General features: G+C 39.9%; 1 protein-coding gene across 5 annotated transcripts in view; it reads right to left on the bottom strand.

Annotated features, from left to right (window-relative positions):
- Nucleotides 1–26,361, bottom strand: part of SNX25 (sorting nexin 25) — a 144,585-nt gene that overhangs the window by 30,733 nt on the left and 87,491 nt on the right. For all 5 annotated transcript variants that reach the window (XM_032298781.1, XM_032298782.1, XM_032298784.1 and 2 more), the window contains exons 7-10: nucleotides 14,633–14,814; nucleotides 5,723–5,854; nucleotides 2,587–2,859; nucleotides 178–342 (exon numbers count right to left, since the gene is read on the bottom strand). In XM_032298781.1, the coding sequence (XP_032154672.1) occupies nucleotides 178–342; nucleotides 2,587–2,859; nucleotides 5,723–5,854; nucleotides 14,633–14,814 (752 nt within the window). The remainder of the gene's footprint in view (nucleotides 1–177; nucleotides 343–2,586; nucleotides 2,860–5,722; nucleotides 5,855–14,632; nucleotides 14,815–26,361) is intronic.

Below are 26,361 nucleotides of genomic sequence, written 5' to 3'. Positions count from 1 at the left end.
TAAAAGATTAAAAATAAATGTTTTCTAATTCTATCCTAGAAGCAAAAAAAATAAGAATGGAACTTGCTCATGGTTAAAATTATTTTAAAAGAAAGTGACACTTCTCCACCTCAACTGAAAACTACCAAATTAGACAAATGTAAACTTTCAAAGACAACCTTGAAAGCAAAGAGTTACCTTCTTGTCAGGTTTTGGTGCATTTTGAATAGAATTTAGAGCTTGCCTTTTATATTCAAGTTTCTCATTTAGTTCTCGCAGTTTGTTTACAGCAAAACCGGCTTGTTCGTGGATCCTGCTGGTACCATCCTCTGTAGCTTCCTCACCAGCCTCATCTCTCGGGCCCTGGGGGGAAAGTCACATACCACCATATCTTATAATGATAGAAAATTCAGTAATTATTACCTGTTACAATACCCTTTTGCAAAATACTACATTCCAGTAAGGAAAGGATACTAAAGTACAAAACTTAAGACTGCTTTTGATCAGCAAAGAGAAAAATCAAAGTCTTTGGAACCAGAGTAAATGGTGTGCAGAATTTCAGGAAAAAGAAAACATTGTATGGCCTAAAGAAAGGGGCGAAAATCCCAAGCCATTATTTCCCAAGTCCTATATCCAAGGAAATCTGCATAGAACAGGGGAAGGCAACTCAGTTATCTTTCCAACTCAACCTGAATATTCTGTACCTAATCTTCAACCAAGACACTGACATTTGGCTTTCCAGTCTCCCAAGAATATTATTAAAAACTCATGAAAGTCCCACTAAAAGAAAATTACCATATTCTCATGAGTAAAAGTATTTTCAGTATATACTTTGTTTAGTCCTTCTCTTGATATATTCTACAAATCAACAGGTATATTATTTTACAAGTAAAATAGCATTTGAAAGTGACAATATTCTTAAGAACCCTGCAACTCGGAAAAGTCTGGCTAGATTACCTAACAGCACATGAATTAGATTCATGAGCAGCAACAGCATGCAAGGCACTGCAAAGAACTGCTGACATCTAGCATCTGGTTTGTTTATCCTTAACTTTCTTCCAAGTTTTCTTCTTCTAACTTTTAGTAATTGTAACAAACAGTAAATCAAAATTTTTTCAAGGAAAAATAAAGTACCAATGGTCCTAGAAAAATAGTCCTATCATGATTTGTCTTTTGGTAATAGTAGTTAACAGAAAATTACACATGGGCCTTTCCAAACATGCACCTCTGCCTTTCATTGGGTGGGGAATGTTGTTTCTATCTCAATCAACTGGGCTTAGTAAGAGATGCTGCTGAAAAACTTAAAGAAATGCTAAAAAGCTAAGGGAATATCACAACAACCAAACAAATTGTTTGGGAACAAAATCATAGCATGATATCATTCCTGAGCCCTCTCCTAATAATATGCCTAGGACTAATGTTCTTACCCTGTTTAAACCTTTTTCAAAGATTTTTAACTGACAGGATTATGGCCATTTCACAGATAACTACCCAAAAACATCTACAGATGGCATTACTCCTGCAGTCAATCCAAGACCAGAAAACTCTCCATCCCCTCATCAGCAGGAAGTAGCCAGAAAGAACATGCTACCCCTTGACCTTTTGATAACTATAGAGTCTGGATTGACAGAGCAGGAGCATCACTATCTTGGAAAAGCACTGCCATTTTAAAGATCCCCTTGATCAAAACTGCTTAAATCAAAAGGGCATCAGCCTAACAGCTAAGGTCAGCATGACCATAAACCACAAATGACATTTCCGACCAGAAACATTCCAAACCTAAGATAAACCCCTCCCTGACCAGAGACAGGGAGAGATAACCTCCCCTCCAGCCAGAGAGATGTCAGGCCAAGATAACTTCCCCTCAGACCAGAGACATTCCAACCCTGCAATAAACTTCTCCTCCACAAAGAAACATTCCAAGCCTGTGATAAGCTCTCTCACCCTAAAACCCTTAAATACTCTTAGTCTGTAGGAAAGAGAGCTCCTAACCGAAACTGGCCAGAAGCCCCTCTCAGATTCATTCTCCAAATAAACCTGTCTTTGACTGTTGAGCTGCTTTATGTGTTTCTTTCCTTTCTTTAACTTTTACATTAACAAGCTGTCTTTTGGAGCATTTTAATTTCTTCTGACTTCTTTAAACTCCAAAATATTTCCTATAACTCCTCCCACATTCCTTACTATTCCTCATTTTTTTCCCCATCCCTTCTCTCTTCCAGGGCTAGACTATAGTTCTGCTCATTTTCTTAGCTGGTCTAAGCCATAAATGTCCCACCCCACAGACTTTCTGCCTTCACTTTTCCGGAGCCAAACCAGGGGTGTCTAAAACAGACACAGGGCAGGAGGTCTCTGACTCAGTGTCAGCAGGAGGGAACATGTAGGTCAGAGGATAAAAGGGGAAAAAATATATATGTAAGACCGGAGGTAACAAGGTTATTTTCTATTTATGGTCTTGTATATTAAAAGATGTTAGTTTTATTCTATTTAAGGTCCTGTATATTAAAAGATGAAGATGTGCATCACATTTGGCTCATACAACATGCAGCCACCTAAACATATTTAAAAGCTTATCCACTAAAAAGGAGCAGAAAGTTAAATGTGACTCACCATCTCATCCTTGTTGGAAATCAACTGCGAGGCATGTTTCTCTTCCTCTTTTATCAACAATTTCTCATACAGATCACTGACAATAAATGAAGGGTAATACCTATCCTTTAGGGTCTCATAAACATCTCCCTGGATTTTGTAGAACACTTCAATACCTTTATTTCCTACAAGACACTGCTGAATTTCTTTGTAAAGTGATTTTTCCACAGATATTTCTTTGCTCTCCACAAAGAAATTCTGATAAATTTCACCAACTAATTGTGGAATTTCATTCTGAAAAGACAGGAAGATAAAAAAAGAAAAGTAAGAGATATCATCTCTAAGAGAAATTATTTTCCTCTGAATTCTTTGTATTTGAAAGTCAGAAGAAAGACATTTAAGATGCACCCTGGTATTTAGAATTTTGTGTCCATATTCAGGGTCAAGGGGCAAATGTCAGATCCTGAAAAAACCAACTGGTTCCTTAAATGAACATGTTGAACAGTTAACAGCTGCAGCTTCTTTTAAACACTGGAGGTGGTAGGGGGAGAATAAGAACAGTTCTCGTCCTACAATAGATTCCTTTTCATAAATCTCAATTCCACAAGAAAAAAATTTATCAGCTAATATCATTTCTTATCCCAGAAAGAGGTAAATATAATAATCGTGTAACTTAAAAAAACAAGAAAAACAATCTTCAGAATGACCATTTCTGAATGATTATTTCCTAGTCGTGCTTTATTAGACAGCTTTGTCTTCAGCAATGGGCCTGGGTCATCACCAGCCTATTTCAGAAATGCAAAACATCTCTTCTGATTAATATAATCTTTACAGTTCCTCTAAAGGCATTTCTTTAACTCTAGGAATGTTATGCAAAGTTTTCAACAGTAGTGAAGAGCAAAGACATACAACTTAATGACATAGCTAATTTTACATTCCACAATGTTTACATCTAAATCAATGTTGCTAGATCAAAATAAGCTATTTTGAGTTAGCTATATGCTCTTATAATTCCATTGAAATTTTTCAGATTGTCTTCCATAGTTTAGGAAAACTCTTTAGATTGTTCTTTACAATATTTCTCTGAGAGCAACCAGAAGTCATTTGGAGTCAAAACTGGTGATTAAAATGAACAGAGTTGGTAAATACAATATTGGGTAAAATGAGGTAATTTGGGGCTTGTAAATTAACAATAAAAGGCATTCCTAAGAAGATTTAAAGATACTGCAGGACTGGATTTAGTTCCTTAACAAGTATAATTAATGACTAACAATACATTGTAAATTGGCAGTCTGTTCTAGCAACATTATTATGCGAATGAGTAATTCAATGTACAAAATCCTCTTGGTGCCTTCCCCTGCCCCCCAGATGGAGTCTTGTTCTGTCACCCAGGCTGGAGTGCTGTGGCGTGATCTCAGCTCACTGCAACCTCTGCCTTCCCAGGTTCAAGCAATTCTCTCGCTTCAAGTAGCTGGGATTACAGCCCTGCATCACAATACCTGGCTAATTTTTGTATTTTTAGTAGAGACGGGGTTTCTACTAAAATACAAAATACATGTTGGCCAGGCTGGTCTTGAACTCCTGACCTTGTGATCCGCCCACCTCGGCCTCCCCAAGTACTGAGATTACAGGCGTAAGCTACTGAGTCTGGCTTCTTGGTGCTTATTTTAATAAACCTCTCACAATAACATATACTAGTCACACATGTCATATGTTATAGATATTACTGTGTATGTTTACAGACATATATACACATATACAATTGTCCCTCAGGATCTATGAAAGATTGGTTCTAAGATCTCCTGAAGATACCAAAATCCGAGGACATTCAAATCCCTGATATAAAATGATGCAATGTTTCTGCATATAAACTACATACATTCTCTCATATACTTTAAATTCTCTCCAGATTAATTATAGCTAATATAATGTAAATGCTCCGTAAATGGTTATTTTGTATTCTTTGAAAATAATGACAAGGAAAAAGGTCTGTACATGTTCAGTACATATGCAGTTTTTTCCCCGAAATAATCTACAGATATAGAACCCACAGATAAGGAAGGCTGACTGTATACATGTAATCCCAGCACTGTGGGAGGCCGAGGCGGGTGGATCATGAGGTCAAGAGATCGAGACCATGCTGGTCAACATGGTGAAACCCTGTCTCTACTAAAAATACAAAAAATTAGCTGGGCATGGTGGCACGTGCCTGTAATCCCAGCGACTCAGGAGGCTGGGGGGAGGAGAACTGCCTGAACCCGGGAGGCGGAGGTTGCGGTGAGCCGAGATCGCGCCATTGCACTCCAGCCTGGGTAACAAGAGCGAAACTCCGTCTCAAAAAAAAAAAAAAAGAATATGTACATATAATTCTTAAATATACATTGCCAAATGCAAAGTACAATGCTGATTATTGGGTTCTTCGTTGTAAGATGTGTACCCAAAAATATTTTTATTTTCCTTTAGTCACATTTAAATTGAAATAAAAGCTGGGTGCGGTGGCTCACACGTGTAATCCTAGAACTTTGAGAGCCCGAGGCAGATGGATCACCTGAGGTCAGGAGTTTGAGACCAGCCTGGCCAACATGGTAAAACCCCGTTTCTACTAAAAATACAAAAATTTTCTGGGTGTAGTGGCACGTGCCTATAATCCCAGCTATTCGGGAGGCTGAGGCAGGTGAATCGCTTGAAGTGGGAGGTGGAGGTTGCAATAAACCAAGATCGCCCCACTGCACTCCAGCCTGGGTAAAAGAGTGAGCCTCCGTTTCAGAAAAATAGACAAAACAAAAAACAAATAAAAGGCAAAGTATAAAACATGCATGTTATGATACTATAAATGGTAAGATTATGAGACTGAAGTGCAGGTGACAAGACCAAATTCATTATAATAGCAATGTGGATATGTATACACCTTTTTATAACATGTAAAAAAAAAAAATCCCAAACTAAATTCAATCTTTTGGTACATTTATAAACCCTTTTTTCCTTGACTACACATTCAAAAGTGTCTTCTGTAAAAATATAATTTTATTTGCTATTATGGGCTAGAACATAATGTCATTATATTTGGTTTAAAACATTCTTTTATCTTACACTGCTTCACATGCCAAGTTTACATCAGCTGGTGATGAATATTCCTTTCAGCCTATGTATATACTACCTTGTTAGCGTTCTTTAAATGTTCCACAGATTCCCAGAAGCTAATCAGAGCTCTCTTGTCCATCCTTTCCATGTACATTCCAAAGTGCTCTCGGTAGAAAGTATTGGCCAAGATATCTTCAAACTGAAGAATCTATTAAGATAATTTAAGAAAACGTTTTTAAAAATCCGATTTTAATTGTCCGTTTGCTTTAACTTCCAATGAACTAATTTCTACATTTAGGGTAAAAATGTATTTTTTAAAGGAATAAAGTAAAATGTTATTGTAGTAATTTTTTTTTAAGTTCTGGGATATATGTACATAATGTGCAGGTTTGTTACATAGGTATGTGTGCCATAGTGTTTTGTTGCACCTAGTGACCCTTCCCTTCTAAGTACCCTCCCCTTGCCCTTACCCTTCAATAGGCCCTGGTGTGTGATGTTCCCCTCCCTGTGTCCATGTGTTCTCATTGTTCAACTCCCACTTATGAGAACATGCAGTGTTTGGTTCTGTTCTTGTGTTTGTGGAGGAAGATGGCTTCTGGCTTCATCCATGTCCCTGCAAAGGACATCTCATTCCTTTTTATGACTGGGTAGTATTCCATGGTGTATGCATACCACATTTTCTTTATCTAATCTATCACTGGTGGGCATTTGGGATGCTTCCATGACTTTGCTACTATAAATAGTGTTGCAATAAACATACGTGTACATGCATGTTTACAGTAGAATGATTTATATTCCTTTGGGTATATACCCAGTAATGGAACTGCTGGGTCAAATGGTATTTCTGGTTCTAGATTCTTGAGGAATCATCATACCGTCTTCCACAATGGTTGAAGTAATTTACATTCCCACCAACAGTGTAAAAGCGTTCCTATTTCTTCACAGCTTCAGCAGCATCTATTGTTTCTTTACTTTTTAATAACTGCCATTCTGACTGGCATGAGATGGTACCTCATTGTGATTTTGATGTACATTTCTCTAAAGATCAGCGATGTTGAGTTGAAAAAATGCATTTTTTACTGTCGGAGTCGACGTAATATAGTACTCCTGGTAAGCTGAAATATCTCTTACAACATTTTGAATGGAATAAAGTTTACTGAATATTCAAAATGCACATATTGAAAAAATACCCATTTCCTATTAACCATTCACTCATTCAACAAAGATTTATTTGGCATTGCAAAAGTATCTGAGACCTGTTTCGGATACTTTTCAATCAGTTTAGAAGCTTATTTTGCCAAGATTAAGGACATGCCTGGAAGAAATAAACACAGAGTCACAGAAACAGTCTGTGGTCTCAGCCTTTCTCCAAAGAGGGCTTTGAGTGCTTCAACAGTTAAAGTGAAAAAGTGGGCTGGAGGAGAAAGAAGGAGGGTATGGTAATCCACATGTTGCAGGCAAAAGGGGCAGGCAGGGTAACGATCAGTTATGTATTCCTCTGGCACACAGCAAATCAGCACTTTTACGTAAGAATAAGGCGAACACCGAGTAGCTACCCGTGGAGATATTTAACCTTTTATCTGTTAGCTCTCTGCTTAGGAAAGGCAGCTTCCTGCACGAATCGACTTTCAGCTTAATTTTTTCATTTGGCATCATAAATTAGGGCGTCGGGTTTTTATCTTCCTTTCACCACATCTACTTGGTATCAGGTACAGTTCTAGGAAATGAAACATAAAAATCCCTGCCCTGTCGGATGTATATTCTATACTAAAAGCAGTAAGTGCCAATAATGGGGAAATTGAAGAGAAATGCATAAAAGACCAGGACAATCACACCTAATAGTTTCGCATTTTTGTTTTCCATCTTATTTTTATCTGGCTGAGGAATCTACAAATAATATTATATACTGCTTTTTTGTTTATGATATCATATTCATTACAAAAATCTTCCGTAAGCATCCTTTTCATAGGCCCATAAAACTCCTCTGTATGGATGTACCAAGATCAGCTGTAATAAAAGAAAGCAGATGACCTTCATAATTATTCATGACTCAATTAAATAGGAAAAACGCCTCAAATTAATTTAATTGGAATTTAAGACCGATATTCTTAGTTCTAAATTAGTAATAAAATTACATGCAATTAGAACTCAAATGCAATTAAATAAAAACTTAACATTTTGAAATTCTTAATATTATGACAGTGGGCAAATTTGCAGCAATGTTACCAGTAAGATATTTCTAAAATCAAGTGCATACCATCGATGTATTACACTCAAACTCAACTCTTCTGACACCAACAATGGACCAGCCCATTGCTTAATCTGTTTTGTGGGCAAAAACGGACAGACTTTTTTTTTTTTTTTTCTGAGAATGATGCAGTATATCCATTTATTTACTTTTCATAATGCTTCCAGCAGAGGATCCATTCAAATTTTCCAGTACCGTTTGGTTTTTTTAAATTTTACTTCATGTTCTGGGATACATGTGTAGAACATGCAGGTTTGTTACATAGGTATACATGTGCCATGGTAGTTTGCTGCATCTATCTACCCATCATTTAGGTTTTAAGTCCCACATGCATTAGGTATTTGTCCTAATACTCTCCGTCCCCGAGCCCCTTCTCACAGACAGGGCATGGGTGTGTGATGTTCCCCTGTGTCCATGTGTTCTCATTGTTCATCTCCCACTTATGAGTGAAAACATGCAGCATCTGCTTTTCTGTTCCTGTGTTCATTTGCTGAGAATAACAGTTTCCAGCTTCATCCATGTCCCTGCAAAGGACATGAACTCATTCCTTTTTATGGCTGCAGAGTATTCCATTGTATATATGTGCCACATTTTCTTTTTCCAGTCTATCATTGATGGGTATTTGGGTTGGTTCCAAGTCTTTACTATTGTAAATAGTGCTGCAATAAACATACATGTACATGTCTTTATAATAGAATGGTTTATAATCCTTTGGGTATATCCCCAGTATGGGATTGCTGGGTCAAATGGTAAATCTGGTTCTAGATCCTTGAGAAATCACCACACTGTCTTCCACAATGGTTGACCTAATTTACACTCCCACCAACAGTGTAACAGCATTCCTATTTCCCCACAGCCTCATGAGCATCTGTTGTTTCCTGAGTTTTTAATAATCACCATTATAACTGGTATGAGACAGCCCCCCATTGTGGTTTTGATTTGCCTTTTTCTAATGCCCAGTGATAACAAGATATTCTTTGTATGTTTGCTAGCTGCATAAATGTATTCTTTTCAGAAGTGTCTGTTCATATCCTTCATCCACTTTTGATGATTTTTTTTTCTTGTAAATTTGTTTAAGTTCCTTGTAGATTCTGGATATTAGACCTTTGTCAGATGGGTAGATGGCAAAAATTTTCTCCCATTCTGTAGGTTGCCAGAGCAGGGATTTTCTAAAAGCTCCTGGTAACTAATTTAAGGACATGGATATCCCTTACTACAGACCATTAATAATTTGTTTCCATAAGTATTTCTGACCAATAATATTTAGTTTACTAGCTGTGGAACACTATAACATTTGTCTTTATGTAAACTCTACCGAGAAGCATTCTGAACCACAAAATTCTAACTGTACATGCTCCAAAGAGATTTAAAGGATCCCGTATCGATTTGGCTAGGGAAGATGAGCCAATAAGTCCAGCATCAACAAACAGGGCCAGGAAACCCTTTCACACTCAAGTTCAGTCCTGGGCAGCATTAGACAGTGTTCATTTTGGATAGAGCCTGGATCAAATAAGTAAATTGTTTGATCCTGCAAATTGTCCTTACAGAAAAGATCTGCCGTTTATTGCCACTGATTTCCAAACTCCATGTACTCTGATTTCCATTTCCTCTTCAACCTTTGTTTTAACTCTTCCTTCCGTCTTTCCACTTTGGGGCCACTGGTGTGGGGGTGCTACCTTGCAAAAAAATAAGGCAACACAGACTTTTGGTTTTCAAAATAAAGCAAGATAGGAAGGAAACACTGTGCAGTGAAAGTTGCTCAGGCTTTGGAGCTAGATATATGTAAGTTTGAATTCTGACTCTGCTACTGTCCAGTTCTCTGAGCTTTATGTTACTCCATCACTCTGAGCCTCAGTTTTTTCACCCATAAAATGTGAATACCATCACCTAATTTACAGGTTGTTCTGAGACTTAATAGTAACTGTTCTGAATCATGAAAGACAACAACAAAAACTAATCAGGAGGAGCCTGAACCGGGAGAGAGAAGGCACTGATAAGTGCCAAAAATCAGAATAGTTAAGAGGTCACTTTCTAGTTATATAAATATGGATAAAAAGATTAGCAGTGATTCTCAACTGGGATCCAAAGAGAAATTACAAAGGACACAAAAAACTTTTGTGGGTGATGGAGATGTTTATTTTCTTGATTGTGGTAATGGTTTCACTGAATATATGCATAAGTCAAAACTTATCAAACTGTAAACTTTAAATATGAGCACAGTATACTGCATGTCATTATATCTTAATTAAGCTGTTTAAAAAATAAATATTCAATCGAGCCTTAATAATAGCATTGCAAAGAAATGAAGTAGATAGTGTTTATATGAAGGACCCACTGTCAGGAGAACATATACTGACGTTATCTTTGTGAGTTACAGATTGCTGGATCTGATTTACTAGCATATTTGTTAAGGACTTTTCTGTCAAATGTCATAAGGGGACACCATTCTGTAGTTTTCTTCCCTCTAGTTTGGTATCAGAGTTACGCTCGTCTCCTCCTGGGATGAGTTGAAGTGTTCCCTTCTCCATTTTTTTTTAAGAGGATGGTTAAGATTGGTATTATCTCTTCCTTATATATTTTATAGAATTCACCAGTGAGGCTGGGCACAGTGGCTCAAACCTGTAATCCCAGCACTTTGGAAGGGCAAGGAGGGTGGATCACCTGAGGTCAGGAGCTTGAGACCAGCCTGGCCAACATGGTGAAGCCTCATCTCTACTAAAAATATAAAAATTAGCTGGGCTTGGTGGCACACGCCTGTAATCCCAGCTACTCCGGAGGCTGAGGCAGGAGAATTGCTTGAATCTGGGAGGTGGAGGTTGCAGTGAGCTGAGATAGCACCACTGCACTCCAGCCTGGGCAACAGAGCAAGACTATCTCCAAAACAAAAAAATCACCAGTGAATGATCTGAGTCTGGAATTTTGTGGGAAAGTTTTAAATTATTATCATTTCTTCAATAAATTGTGGGTTATTAGAGTTTCTATTTCTTTTTGAATCCGTTTTGGTAATTTGTGTCTTCCAGGGAATTTGTCTATTTCATTTAAATTGTCAAATTTATTGGCTTAAAATTGTCCACATTATTCCCTTAGCATCCTTTGAATGTATGTAGCATCTGTAGTGATATCTTATTTCATTCCTAATAATGGTAATTTGTATCTTCTCTCTTTTCTTCCTTCTAGTTATTTTAGTTTTTATAGCTTCCTTTAAAATTTTTTATTTTATTTTATTTTTTTGTAGAGAGGGAAGTCTTATATTGCTCAGGCTGGTCTCTAACTCCTGGCCTCAAGCGATCCCCGTCTTCACCTGTCAAAGTACTGGGATTACAGCCATGAGCTTCCTCACTGGGCCAATTGATAGCTTCTTAAAAGATTAGATCACTGATTTCATACCTTTCTTCTCTTCTACTATAAGCATTAAAAAGTACAGCTGACCTTAAGCAACACGAATTTGAGCTGCACAGGTCCACTTGTACAGGATTTTCTTCCACATCTGCTGCTCCTGAAACAGCAAGACTAACCCCTCTTCTTCCTCCTCCTCTGCCTAGACAACGTGAAGATAATGCGGATGACAGCCCTTATGATGATCCACTTCCACTTAATGAGTAGTAAAAACATTTTCTTTTCCTTATGATTTTCCTAATAACACTTTCATTTTTCTTTATATCTCACTTTAACAGTACAGTATACAATACATATAACATGCAAGATCTGTGTTAACTGACTGTTATTGGTAAGGTTTCCAGTCAATAGTAGGATATGAGTAGTTAAGCTTTTGGAGACTCTGCAGTTAGCTATATGTGAATTTTTGCTCAGGGGAGGGTCAGCACTCCTAACGCCTACACTGCTCAAGGGCCAACTATGCATAACTCCTCTAAGTGCTGGTTTAACTGCACAATATATCCCACAATATGTATATAACAATATATCCCACAAATAATTGATATACTGCATTTTCACTCCATCCAAAATAGTTCCAAATTTCTCTTATGATTTCTTCTTCAATGGAAGCCTTACTTAGATATGCTATTAATATTTCCAAATATTCTGGAATTTTCCAGAGCCTCCTATTACTGATACAACTGAGGGGGAGCGTTAACATTTCCAACTATACTTGTGGATTTTTTTCTCATTTCTGTCAGGTTTTGCTTCATGTATGCTAAAGGTCTCTTTATTCACTGAGAGCATTTGATTATTATATCTTCCTAACGAACTGACTTCTTTATCATAATGAAATGTTCTTCATCTCTAGTTACGCTTCCTGTTCTGAAGTCTATTGTCTGACATTCACAGTACTACTCTACATCTCTTATGTGTAGTATTTGCAGGGCATGTCTTTTTCCCTCTTACTTTCAACCTATCTGTGCCTTTATGTTTCTTGTAAACAACATATAAATGTCTTGCCTTTAAAAATTTCACTCTGGGCTGGGCGCAGTGGCTCATGCCTGTAATCCCAGCACTTTGGGAGGCCAAGGCGGGTGGATCACCAGGTCAAGAGATCGAGACCATCCTGGTCAACACGGTGAAACCTCGTCTCTACTAAAAAACTACAAAAAAGGAAAAATTAGCTGGGCATGGTAGCGCGTGCCTGTAATCCCAGCTACTCAGGAGGCTGAGGCAGGAGAATTGCCTGAACCCAGGAGGCGGAGGTTGCGGTGAGCCGAGATCGCGCCATTGCCCTCCAGCCTGGGTAACAAGAGGGACACTCCGTCTCAAAAAAAAAAAATTTCACTCTGAAGCTTTTTTTTTAATTGGAGGATTAACCTAATTTGGAAGTCTCAATTACCATTAACTCTGAAATAAAGTTAATGGTAATTCTTTTGGATCAGATACGATTATGTCATAGTAAAAATATTCTTCCCACTCATGAGGACATCAGAATGGCCCCAAACTAACCAAAGTCTTACCTTTCAAATAGCAAATGACCATAACTATGGAATTCTGTCTTACCTGAAGACTAGAGGAAATAGTTTTATTCCAAGGATAAATTATTGCAACAGAAATGAGTTTCTCTTTTCCTGAATGTCTGAAAAGAACGAATCCAAATGGATCTGGCACTCTGGATTAAGTCTACTTCTAGCAGACACTGCCAGACAGACAACCTGTACTGCAATCACATTGAGATTTTCCTATACCACAACATCTAAAAGCATATCATCTTTTGACTAGGTAGCAAGCCATTATGTACTTCTAGGTATTTATCTCACATCTCTACTAGATCACTTACCTTTTTATTTTATAATTATGCGGGACTCTTTGAGAGCAGGGATTCTATCTTATTTACTCTTTAATCCTACTACCTAGCACTATAACTGAGACATTCGTGGGCCCTCAATAAATGTCTGTTGAATGAATGAATGAATGAATGAGACATAAGACAAAGACCACATCTATGATAAATGTGGCTAGAAATTAATCTAAGAGGCCAAAACCAAAAAGCTAAGGATGAGGTGGAAGGGGACAATATTCGACTTGTCAAATGTACCATCTCTCTGATTCGCCAAAATGTTACATTTCCATGTGCAACACAAAGCCAATATCTCGAAATTTTTATTTTACTTTATTTTGCTAATAGCAACACAAACAGACCTCCTGTAGTTAGACAATCTCTTTATAAAAACAAGAGGTCCTTGGAGCTGCGTCACTTGTGTAAGATGTTGCAGAACCCTGGCCTATGCTGGGGCAGGCCCTTCCTGCAGAGACTCTAACAGAGGCTGGCCAGAAACAAGAAAGTCAAGACTTATCATTGGAATAGGAGGGCAGGAGACATCACAGATGAGCAGCTGAAGTCAAACTGAGAGCTAAATAGGAAAGAATCAAAGACTGAAAATCAGAACAAGTGAGGTTAGAGGCTGTAGCTTGAGTTAACTTATACCAATGTTGGCCTCTTTGTAGCTAAAGGACACATAACAGGAGAGGAGTCTGGCATCCGCCTTGAGGTCCTATTCCTTCCCATTGCACAGCTAAGCTCCTGAGTGGGTAATGTGGCTGTTTCCTTCTATCTTAGTATGCTAAAGTCTTCGGAGACAAGTCTGCTTCATCAGAGTTAGGACAGGTACCGAGGTAAGGCTAAAACACTTTCCTGAGCTCCGTGATTTAAGGGCTCGGTATCCACAGACAGTCTGAAGTTTTATAGCATAAAAACAGTCAAAGAGATGTTATGGTTCAATGAGAAAGCACTCAAATCTGCAAACCAACCAGACCTGGGTTTTTATCTCGTTCTACCTTTTCCCATCTATGTGGTTTTAGGCAAGTTATTTAACCTCCTTTTTGCAGGTGCAAAAGGAGCTAGAAGATCCAAAATAACTCCATTAAATCCACCATTTTATCACCTGAAGAATGAAGATATCAAGTGGAAATTTCACAATATTGTGGCAAGAGTTAAGTAAAATAATTTAGAAGATGCCTCCTGCTTCACAGGTGGTTATCTTATTGACAATGGGAAACTTGATTGGACTCTTTTAAATATGCTCTTCTGGGTCCTTCTAGGGAGGACAAAGGGAAGATGGAAAAATATTCACACATGCACACACCCAATGCCTATCTATCATACCTATTACCACCCAGAGAAGTCAAGGACACCAAGGAATATAGCTCTTTGACCCATAAAGCAAATACATGAGTGTATAGTTATGGCATACGCGTCTAAGTTCAATACCACAAAGTTGAAAGTCTTTACATGTGGTTCTATCAGCATTTATAATAAACTTGGTAGGGTCAAAACAAGAAACTGTGAAGTTCTACCTTCTGGGTTTGAGGCCCTTCTCCCTCATCCAGGGCCCCATCCTCTTGCTGGTCATAGGCAGGGCCTCCCAGGATTCGGATTCTCTTCTCACACTGCTTCTTTGCCACAGTCAGTTGGTTGATGTACCTCTTCATGTTTCTGGCCCTCAGAAGATCAGCTTTCATTGCTGCCGTTTCTTTACCTTGAATAGGAGTGAGGAACAGTACCCGGTCAGAGGACAAGGCATGAAAGGACACACCAACTCGCTGTCTGCCATGGGCATTCTGAACCAAGTGGATGCTAAACAAAGTAACAGAACAGAATCCATGATAAATACATATGCATACTCACAAACGCCAATCATTTCTAAATTTAATTTCTAAATATACCACTGACAAATTTTACCCAACGGTAAAACATTTAAAAAACAAAAACAAAAAAAGAAAACTTCTGTACAAATGCATCCACAAATCTGTGTATTTTTTAACATCTTTATATGAATGTGTACATACACATACTTATTCATAAGCATGTACTGAGTGCTAGTTATATGTCAAGACACTGGCTAGTCTTTTGAGACTGAAGACCAATGTTGGCCCTCATAGACCTTTTACAGTCTAGCAAGTAAGAAATCCAAAAAGAGGATAAGCACCGATAACATGGGCTATAAAGAAAACGTGCAGACGCCACTCAACTGTTTAACAGGAGGTTCAAACTCAGGCTTCCTTGAGGAAATTATATTCAAACAAATATGAATAATGAGTATGGCAGACAGAAAGAATAGCTAGTGTGAAAGTGAGAAACAGGCAGGAAAGAGAACAGAGCTTTCGGGGAACTGAAAGAAGGCTGTTGGAGCAGGTGCAAAAAGAGCTGGAAGATCCAAAATAACTCTGATGCTGGCAGGAGCCATAAGGTGCACAGCCTTTCACACCAGAGAAAGGACTTTGATCTCTAGCCAAAGAGTACTGAGACAGTTTTAATGGGTTTTAAGCAGGAGTGTGCCATAAATGGGTTTGTATCTTTAATGATTACATAGAAAGCAGGATAAAACATAGGTTGGAAGAAGGACAAATGCTAGAAGGAGGACCAGCTGGAAGACCACTGCAGTAAAACTGAGGAGGGAGATAATGATAATGATAATCCAATGATAATCCTGTAGGGTTATGGCAGGCCAGTAGAGACGACCAGAGGATTTCAGAACCCAGAGGCTGGCTGGGCAGGGTAGAGGTCAGGCTGCCGAGGAACTAAAAGGTATGAAATATGGCTCCCAGGTTTCCAGCGTAAGCAGCCAAGGGGATGGTGGGGCCAATTACTACAGAATTGGCCTAGGAGGGGATTAAAAAACTATGGAGAAACAATGGAGAAAAAGCAGGTTTGTGGAAGATGCTAACTCAACTCTGGACAATGTGGCAGATGATATTTTCCAAAACTGGCTGCAATGTCTTCCATCTCACATGCTCTTTTCACAATGTACCTCTGACAACCTCCCTCTGGAAAGTAGAATATGTGTTTCCTTTTCTTGAATCTGGTTGGCCTTATGATTATGACAAACTGATGCTCTGACTTCCAAGGCTAGATCGTAAGAGACCAAGGACTTGGAGCTCTGGGTCACTATGTAAGTGGCCCACCTGCCCGGAGGCTTCCATGCTTTGAGGAAGCCTAAACCATCAGTCCTTGTAGAGATCTATATGGAGAGGAACCAAGGCTCCCCGGACCACAGCTATGGCTGAGATCTCCAGCCCATATTCAGCAGCACCAACGAGGCACCGTGTGAGTACACCATCCTGAAAGTAAACTGTCCTGCCCCAGTCAAGCCACTCCACCCGATGTCACGTGACACAGAGAAGAGTCATTACTCCCAAACCCTGCCCAGACTGCAGCTTCATGAGCAAAACAAATGACTGTTGTTAAAGACACTATGTTTTAGGATAGTTTGTTAGATAGTCAAAGACAAAACAGGTAAAACGAGTCTACAGCCTTCTGAGCTTAGTGGAGAAAGTCCACAGTTCAGAAACATTCAGCTCTGGGATAGTAAATGACATCATGGGAGTGTGTGAGATAACTCAGGAGGAAACAATCCCAGACACAATTGAGATAAATCTTACCCTGAAGAGTAAAGGAGAAGAGAAGCTGACAAGGGAGACTGTAAACATATCCTCATAAAAACAGGTGTTTATACACTGCTGTATCCCAGCACCTACAACAATGGCTGGCAGCACTGGAGACACTCATTAAATGAGTTGAATTGATCACTGAACTTTCAAATGCTACATTTTGCTAACACGTATCAGGTATTGTGTTCTTTCTATAATTTGGGGCTGAGAAGGATGAGCGTCCTCAAATCCTACTCTTCAAGGAATCCTATCTGGCTTCTAACCATCCCGCCACCAAATCTGCTGTTGTCAAAATCACTAGTGACTCCCAGGTCAAATCCAGTGGAGAGTTTTCAGGAGAGTCTGCAATCAGAGTTAGGTTAGAATCCTGGCTCCGTTACTTACAAGTTATGCCACCTCAAGCAAATTTTTCTTTAATTTAAAACCAGTAACAGTGGTTTGTTTCCTTAAGTTGATATATCATTTAAAACAAAAGCAAAAAACTCATACAAAATTAATTTTTAAAAATGACTAAATATGGCCGGGTGTGGTGGCTCATGCCTGTAATTCCAGCACTTTGGGAGGCCGAGGTGGGCAAATCACCAGGTCAGGAGTTTTAGACCAGCGTGGCCAATATTGTGAAACCCTGTCTCTACTAAAAACACAAAAAATAGCCAGGAATGGTGACAGGCACCTGTAGTCCCAACTACTCGGGAGGCTGAGGTAGGAGAATCGCTTGAACCTAGGAGGTGGAGGTTGCAGTGAGCCAAGATCACGCCACTGCACTCTAGCCTGGGCAACAGAGACAGACTCTGTCTCAAAAAAAAAAAAAAAAAGACTAAACATTGAACATTATACCTTGTAAAGAATGGCTGGCTGTGTATACACACCTGAAGGCAAGGGTTGAGGTAAGGGAAGGCCTGTCTTTGTTTTGTTTTAAATGGGAGAGAATTGAGCTGGTTCTAATGCTGATGAGAAGAAGTCAGTTAAAAGTAAAGAGAGGTGTGGCCAGGCCTGGTGTCTCACACCTGTAATACCAGCACTTTGGGAGGCTGAGGCAGCAGGGTCACTTCAGGGCAAGTGCTTGGGACCAGCCTGGGCAACATAATAAGACCCCATCTCTACAAAAAGTTTTTTAAAAACTTAGCCAGGTGTGGCAGTGTGTGCCTGTAGTCCCAGATACTAGGAGGCTGGGGAGGGAGGTTCACTTGAGCCTGGGAATTTGAGGCTGCACTGAATGATGATCCTATACTCCAGCTTGAGCAGCAGAGCAAAATAAATAAACAAAAGTTGAGAAAGGTGACAGACAGGCATGGAATCCAGGAGACAGGTGGAGACACTGGAGATCGGCTTTGGAAAAAGGCCACCTCCTCCACTGTAGTAACATGGAAGGCAGAGAAGGTAGACACTGGATATGAGGAAGTTTGCAGACATGGCTGGAAGCCAGAGCAGTTCGTTCACATGGATTCAGTTTTGTCCAAGTAGAGAGCAAGGTCGTCTGTATGGAGTGAGGAGGTAAAAGACTGAGTGATCAGAGGCCTGAGGAAACGGGGCAAGGGCGGAATCTCTCATGCAAAGCAGAGGTGTTCAGCGGGACTGTCAGGAATGCTCAGGGCACAGAGGACTGCTAGAGAAACGGAGTGTTCCTCTCTAGGCATGGGAACTACCAATCTGGGCACACTCTCTGGAGTCAGCACATACCCGGCTTAGATTTGGAACTACCAATGATAAAAGAGCATTTGTCTTGTTTCTCTTGGTTCTCCTGAGTGCAGGCTGAGTAATGTTTTGGACATCCCAGCTGGAGGCCTCGATCTGGTTCCCTAGGATGGTCAACCCCTCTCTCAAGTCCCACTTAGTCAAATGTGCAAATGCATAACATAGTACTCAGGGAGGCTGCACCTATTAACTGAAAAAACTAAGACACAGTACCATAAAACGTTTTTATTAGGAGCAGCTTTTCAAGTACTTCACACAAAGGCCACAGGCAGGCCTGAGGTCAATACGTGACCTTGTTCAAGATGATCTGTCAGGTATTATCGGCCATCTTTCCATCCCATTTTCATTTACTTCAGTAGTGATTTCTGATCTTGGGTTATGCTTGGCCAACAGACAGGCCCTGCCCAAAGAACTCACTAATTTAGCATTTATCTCAACAGGAAAAAATAGTATTTCAGAAACTCCTTTGTGGGAGGATAAAGGTAAATGCAGTTTGTCCCAAAATTAGTCTGTTACAAACTAAGATGGTTTGTGGGTATACTTAAGGAAAATGCATGCTTGGAAGACCTAATTTTCCAAGAAAAATTTTACTTTTTAAATAAATACCCTTAAACTTTATATTTTGTGTATAACATTTAAGTTACTCTAAAAATTCAGTGACAAAAGTTGCCTCTTATTTATAAAACATACCTAGACCCTCAATTTTAATTTGGGGTTAAAACATGTTAATAGAGAGAGACAGAGAGGTACAGGAGGAAACTGACATCCATTTATCAACCACTATATTCTTTTTACCCAAAGAGAGATTAAAAAGCCTTTCTAAAAGGACAAAACCTAGAAGAAAATTTTAAAGAGATGTAAGAAGAGAATAAACCTTCCCTAAAACCCAGCTGCAAAGCAGGAAAGAATATTCTGGTGTTCTGCTTGAATGTGGCTTGCTCACGAGACTGCATTCTGTTTGCTGATGGGTAATACAATGCCATTGTCTGATCACAAAGCTTGTTGCTAACAAATGCGACAGCAGCTTGTTACTTAGACAGTTCTGTTTATTTTTGCCTCAGAAAACGAATACCACATTCAGAACTAAATGACTATAACGTAAAGCTCATGCATCCCATGCTTCTGGCATGCAAAAATCCTTGTAAATCCAGTGATGCAGATGAATACATTTCTTTGTGGCCTTAAAACCCATTCATCCAAGAAATATTCACGTCAAGAAAAGTATAGGCGAGCGGGTGTGTGACAACACCCCGTGACCCAGCTCATGCCAGAGCTACGTGGCTGCTTCTCCACAGAGTCTTAAGTAGTAACACTGTGCATTGTTAGAAACTGGGTTAATCACACAACATTTAATCTAGCTTTAAAAAGAAGTGGCCAGTGAAACATGGGATGGTGGTGGGTCTTTAAACTAGTGCCAAGATGATCACACAAAGGATGTTATGTTGGTGCAAAAGTAATCGTGTTTTTTGCCATTAAAAGTAATGGTGAAACTTGCAATTACTTCTGCATTAACCTATAATATTCCAAAGCAATTAGTTCAAATATTTACTGTTTGCGCTCCTAGATAGTCTAGGTTCTACTGAGATCAGAGCAAAAGGAAATGGGTTCATTCAGGTTCATTTGATGAAAAAGACATTTAGATTAGACATTAGTTAAACCCTTTTGGCTTCAAAGACATTACAACAGACTTATGAATAACATCACAGAAATGCTTTTTGCTATAAATCCCCTGCCCATGATATAATTCTTCCAAACAAGTGAAGTGGCTTGCAGTAAAACAAAAACACCAATATCTAATGACAACTGTTAGATGCTATTTCTAATGAGGCAGCAGAAAGCAAAGTAACTTAAAGTCCAAACCCATGACTCCAGATATAGTACAAATGGATTAAAATGGCACTACTGTGGTTTTCAGGTATTAAAAAAAAAAAAAAAAAAAAAAAAAAAAAAAAAACACCCACAGTAGAATACTTTCCTTTCCTCGTAAAACGCTATCGTGTTCCAGGGCATATCATCATGGCAGCATCCTCAGCGGCCTCACTGAGGGATTTAATGGGTAACACAGGGCAAGGTTTCTCAACCTCAGCACTACTGACATTTTGGGCAGGATAGTGCTTAGCTGTGGGGGGTTATCCTCTGTATTGTAGGATGTTTAGCAGCATCCGTGACCTCTACCACTAGATGCCAGTAGCATCCCTTCCCCCAGAGATGACAACCAAAAATGTCTCCAGACTACTGTCACATGTCCCCTGGGGAGCAAAACTGCCACCTCCTACCCTCCACGTGGCCCCATTTAGTAGTGCTGATACAGAGGTAGAATCTGCAGCTCTAACAAGGAGGTTAGGGCAAACAGAGGACAAGTCCGCACCTTCCTCCCCTTCCCTCACTCCTCAACATGGATTCTCTTCTCTCCTCTGCCCAGGACGCTCAGGTCTTCTTGTGGGATGTAGGCAATTGAGGTATGGAATAGAGACTTCTTCCCTAGAAAATGCTGGTCCTCCACTGCTCAACTGTCCGCACTGACAGACTAATCAGCCTTTGAATCTTTCAGACAAAGTTTTAGGCTGGATGTGGTGGCTCATGCCTGTAATACCAGCACTGTACAGGGCTGAAGCGGGAGGATGGCTTGAGGCCAGGTGTTCGAGACCAGCCTGGGCAACACAGCAAGGCTGTCTCTATTTAAAAAAAAAAAAAATTTTTTTAATTAGCCAGGCGTGGTGGCTTGCACCTGTAGTCCTAGCTACTCAGGAGGCTGAGGCAGAAGAATCACTTGAGCCCAGGAGGTTGTGAGCTCCTCACATCAGTGAGCTCTGATCACATCTCTATATTCCTTTCTGGGCAACAGACTGAGACCATGTCTCTAAAATATAAATAAGTAAATGGAAGTTTTACTAACAGAAGTTTTACTAAAATATAAATAAGTAAACAGAAGTTTTTACCCTCTTGATAGAAGGGTTCAAGAAATAGGTATCTGTTTACTTAGGAACTAGTCAAGATTTGAGGTGAGAAATGGTACTTGACCTCAACACAAAGCTGGCAGCAATTCTCAGTAGTTACCAATCATCACAAACTTCAAAATTATCTAGAAATCACCTCAACAGTTGCTAAGGAACTAAAAAAAAATATTTACCTTACTTTTCAACCGGAGGCTGGTATGTCCTTTTTTAAAAGAACAAAGGATTCTCTTATCACACTAAACACCTGAGATTTCACAGCCTAATGTGTCACTCCACTTCAGTGGAGAGTATATTTGAGGAATAGCAGAAATCGTACAGGAGTTGATGGCAGAACCACTCACTTTATGATGGAGGAGACTACAGAGACGCACAGACTTTGTGCAGCCTGGCCAGGCTGTGCCCACCGCGTGCCCTGCCTTGCCTTCCTTTAATGTCTCAGTGCTGGAACTGGCACTCCCATTGGTTTAAGGCCCTCCAACAAGCTTGCAATATATTTTTAAAGGAATAATACAGCAATTAAATCCACATATAAAATTACAAGCAGAATCCCGTTCCCAAATTGGCATGAGTTGAGCAGATTTGAGATATACACCCAGAACTCAGATCTGACCCACACGATGTTTGTTGTGAGCATGGCTCTCGAGAGTCCAGGACAAAACTCAGAAGACTTGGGCTCAAGTTCTGGATTTGTGTGTTACTAACTAGTTCTATTCAAACCAGGTAAGTTGTTTAACATCCCTGGATGTGAGCTTTATTTGCATAAAATGCAGGTGTTGGAGTCCATGAGGACTGACGTTCCCCTGGGGGAGAGAGGGCAAGTAGAGTTGGTTATAAACTCATGAGACTACAGGACAAGTGCAACAGAAGTGCCCGAGCCTGTAGTCCTTCAGGCAGGGAATGGATGGGGCCAGGTGGTGACAGCAGGGAAGAGACAGCGGACACTGGAGGGAGTGCTTGAGGTTCAGGGACTGGGCAGGGCAGAACCCTTGCAAGAGCCCTTGGGGCAATGGCAGGGAAACAGCCTGAGACCTGGTCTTAGTCCACTCAGGCAGCTCTAACATAACACCACAGACTGCACGGCTTACGAACAACGGACATCTACTCCTCATAGCTCTGGCGGCTGGAAGTCCAGGAACAAGGTGCTGGCAGAGTCGGTGTCTCCTTACTGCATCCTCACATGGCGGAAGGTGCAAAGCAGTCTCCGAGGCCGCTTTTATAAGAGCACTGAGAGGAAAAACCAACTCCAACTGCATTTTTCCTTTGCTCTCACACCACAATGATCAATACCGAAGACTTCTGCGACCAAACGTGTGGAGGTTCCCCCTGACACAACAAACTAGTGCTGGGTGTCCTCTAATTCAATTCTGGTGCTCTCCACTTAGAGATAGTGTCAGATCCCACGGGGTAGGGGGTGGGGGGCTCAGTCTCCAAGATTGCCCCCTACAAGATACTAGTTGCAAGTCTAGGCCTTCAGAACTTCTGTCCAACCCGCTTCAAGGTGGGGTTCCCACAACCCCCTCTTTGAGTTTGAGTACATTCTCTACTGCCATGAGGGGTCCTAACAAGAGCTCTTGTTTATCCAGGATCCAAGGAGGTGGGGCTTTGAACAGAGAGGAAAAAGACATTAGATATAAACTGTAAGGAGTTATCATCTAGACAGAGTGATATTGAGAGGAGAATAGCACTTCAAGAAGAAGAAACAAAATGTGAAAAGAATACAAGGCAGGAGAAATCAGGGTGAGTTCAGGCAATAAGTTCATGTGGCTGGAGTGCAGAGAGACAGGGTGGAAGGGCAGGAGGTGAAGCTGAAAATAGAGCCAGTGACAGAGGAAGCAGGACCTTGTAGATCATGTCAAGGAGTCTTCATTATAAGAAAAATGGGAAGACAATGACGAGTTTTAAACACAAAGATGACATGATAAGCTATGTATTTAAAAAAAATCACTATGACTTCAGTACAAAAATATATCATTTTTTCATAGAGGGAAAGAAGTGCATGCTAGGAGATCAGTTAATTAGTTACTATAATAGTTCAACAGGGTGACTGGTGGTAGAGGATGGTGGTGTTCAGAAAGGGAACAGGGCTGAGTTATATGTAGGTGGTCCATCTGTATGATAATAATGGACTGGATAAAGTATACAAGGGAGAAGGAATCAACAAGGTTGACTCAGGTTTGTGACTTGTATGAATAGATGGTGTTATGGACTGAATGTGTTCCTCTAAAATTCATCTGTTGAAACGTTAGCTTCCAATAAGACAGTATTAGGAGGTAGGGACTTTGAAACATTTAGATGAGATGATGAAGGTAGAAGCCCCATGATGGAATTAGAGGTCTTATTCCTAGAAGAGACTAGAATTCTCCTTCTCCACCCTCCACCCAACCATATGAGGATATAGCAAGAAGGCCATCTGCAAACCAGCAAGAGGGCCCTCAACAGACACCAAATCTGCCAGTACCTTGATCTCGGACCTCCCAGCCTCTAGACTGTGAGAAATAAACATTGTTTAAGCCTCCCTGTCTGTGACAGGTATTTTGTGACAGCAGCCTGAATTGACTAAGACAGATGATGATACCATTCGCTTAGGTAAGACATTGCAGAAGGCGCCCAGCTATGTGACACTTTGTGTGGACATTTTCATTTAGAGCCACTTTTGAGATATCCAAACAAAACTGTTGAGATGGCAGAGGTTAAGTAGAGAGGTACTGGATGTCTACAGACAGAAATTTTCAGTCTTCAGCATAAGGGAAAGGATTAGAGTAGTGCAGTGCTACCCCACATGACCTCTGTAATGATAGAAATATTCATAATGCACCATCCAGTATGGTAGCCACAGGTGGTTACTGAGTACTTGAAATATGGCCGATGTAACTGGGGACCTGAATTTATGCTTACTTTTAATTAACTTAAATGTAAATAGTAACATGTAGCTAATGGCAACTGCATTAGGCAGCACAGGTATGAAATAATTAGGTATAAAAGAGTTAGAGACAAACCCTGTGGAACGCCAACATTTAAAAGCTCAATGGAGTAAGGAAAATAAGCAGAAAAACAAACCAACAAACAACTAAAACTACAATAAGACAGGGAGCGTTAGCCTGGGCAAGTGGAATGTCAAGAAGACTACGTAGTCAACAGTATCAAATGCTACAGTAAGGTCAAAGATGAAAGCTGAAAAAAGCTCATCGAAATTAGCTGGTTTGCCTCGCCAAAACCCCCACATTCCGTGACCAGCAAGCAGTTGATTTAATCAATGGTAAATTTTAGGCCTCAGTCAAAATGTGGCCAGGTTTGAATGATAAGGGCAGAGGCAGGAAAATTTTGTGAGCAAACTAAAATTTCAGGGACTGTTTCGAACTGTTTAGTACTTATGTTTTCTGTAAAAAGCTCTTCCTCTAATTATACCTAATGTAATTTTGTTGCCCATAGGACAACAACCTGACTTACCTGTTTTTTTCCTCAAAAAAGGTTTTGTTTTTTTTTTAATTCTATGATTTCATTTATTTTCCCCAGAATTAACTGTATTAAAATTAAACAAGCTGAGGCACCAAAGATTTTTAAAGTCTTAATTTATTTAAAAGACCAAAATTCCAAAAGAAAAAGGCCACCAAGAAAAAAATCAAATTAAGGAGAGTAATGTTTCTTTCTCTAAGACAAACTAATCAACTGTGAACCTGAAACATGTAGAGTTTTCAGTGGATTTTCTGGAGTGTGTTGAAGCCTCAAAAGCCTTATTTTAAACTATCCTAAATACATAAAGTAAAGAACTGTACAGGTTGTCTTATGTCATCCTGAAAAAAGACAATACAAAGTTAGCTGGTACTGTGGTTTGAATTGTCTGTGTCCCCTCCAAAATTCATGTTGAAATTTCTTCCTCACAGTATTAGGTGGGGCCTATAGGAGATGATGAGGCCAGGATGAAAGGAAATTGGTGCCTCATAAAAGGGCCGAGAGAACCAGCGAGGCTCTTATGTCCTTCCATCATGTGAGGACACAGCAAGCATTTGTTCCCTCCAGAAGATGCAACAAGAAGGTGCCATTTTAGAACCAGAGAGCAGCCCTCACTAGCCACTGAATGCCACAGCCTTGATCCTAGATTCCCAAGCTCCAAATAAGTAAAAAATAAATTTCTCTTCCGTGTAACAAGTACCGAGTTTGCAGTATCTTATTACAGCAGCAGGAATGGAATGAGACAGTGGTTAATTCCTTAAAGTTTCAGAGGGTACATAATCAGGTAATCTCTCCCAATCTGTCACATGACATTGTTTCTTTAAATCCTCAAAGTATTTTCACAATTGCGTATCATCTCTTACATCAACATCAATTATGATTCAAAAAGACTTGCCAAGACAGGTGTGGTGGCTCAGGCCTGCAGCCTTTGAGAGGCCGAGGCAGGCGGATAGATTCAGCCCAGGAGTTTGAGATCAGGTTGGGCAACACGGTGAAACACCATCTCTACAAAATACACAAAAATTAGCTGGATGGAGTGGTGTGTGCCTGTCATCCCAACTACCTGGGAAGCTGAGGTGGGAGGATCGCTTGAACCCAGGAGGTCAAGGCTGCAGTGAGCCGTGACTGCACCACTGCACTTCAGTATGAGTGACAAAGCAACCCTGTCACAAAAAAAAAAAAAAAAAAAAAGAAGACTTGCCAGAAACATCTTTATACAGAACAACAAAACTATATTTATACTGTGTGTATGTGTATCAATATATACTACATTCACAAATAAAGTTCCCATCTCTATGTTGAACACTAAACATAACTAGGATCGTCATCCATCTGTTCATTCTTCTTTTAAACTTCTTCAGCTTCCCACTTATAAAAAAGAATGCAGCAATAAGGAGAAAGAACACTGGAAACAAAATTACTTACAACATACATGCTGAGGTTTTTCTCTGGTTCTTTGATAGTCTTTTCGCTAGATCGCACTACCTCCAAAATGCAAGGATCTCCAAAAGCGACTCAACAATTAAATTTTGG

The sequence above is a fragment of the Sapajus apella genome, unplaced genomic scaffold (assembly GCF_009761245.1).
Source record: "Sapajus apella isolate SASKATOON/1434 unplaced genomic scaffold, GSC_monkey_1.0 scaffold39, whole genome shotgun sequence".
Taxonomy (NCBI): Eukaryota; Metazoa; Chordata; class Mammalia; order Primates; family Cebidae; genus Sapajus; species Sapajus apella.
Note: the sequence above shows the minus strand (reverse complement) of the source record. Positions and strands in the feature narration are given on the sequence as shown.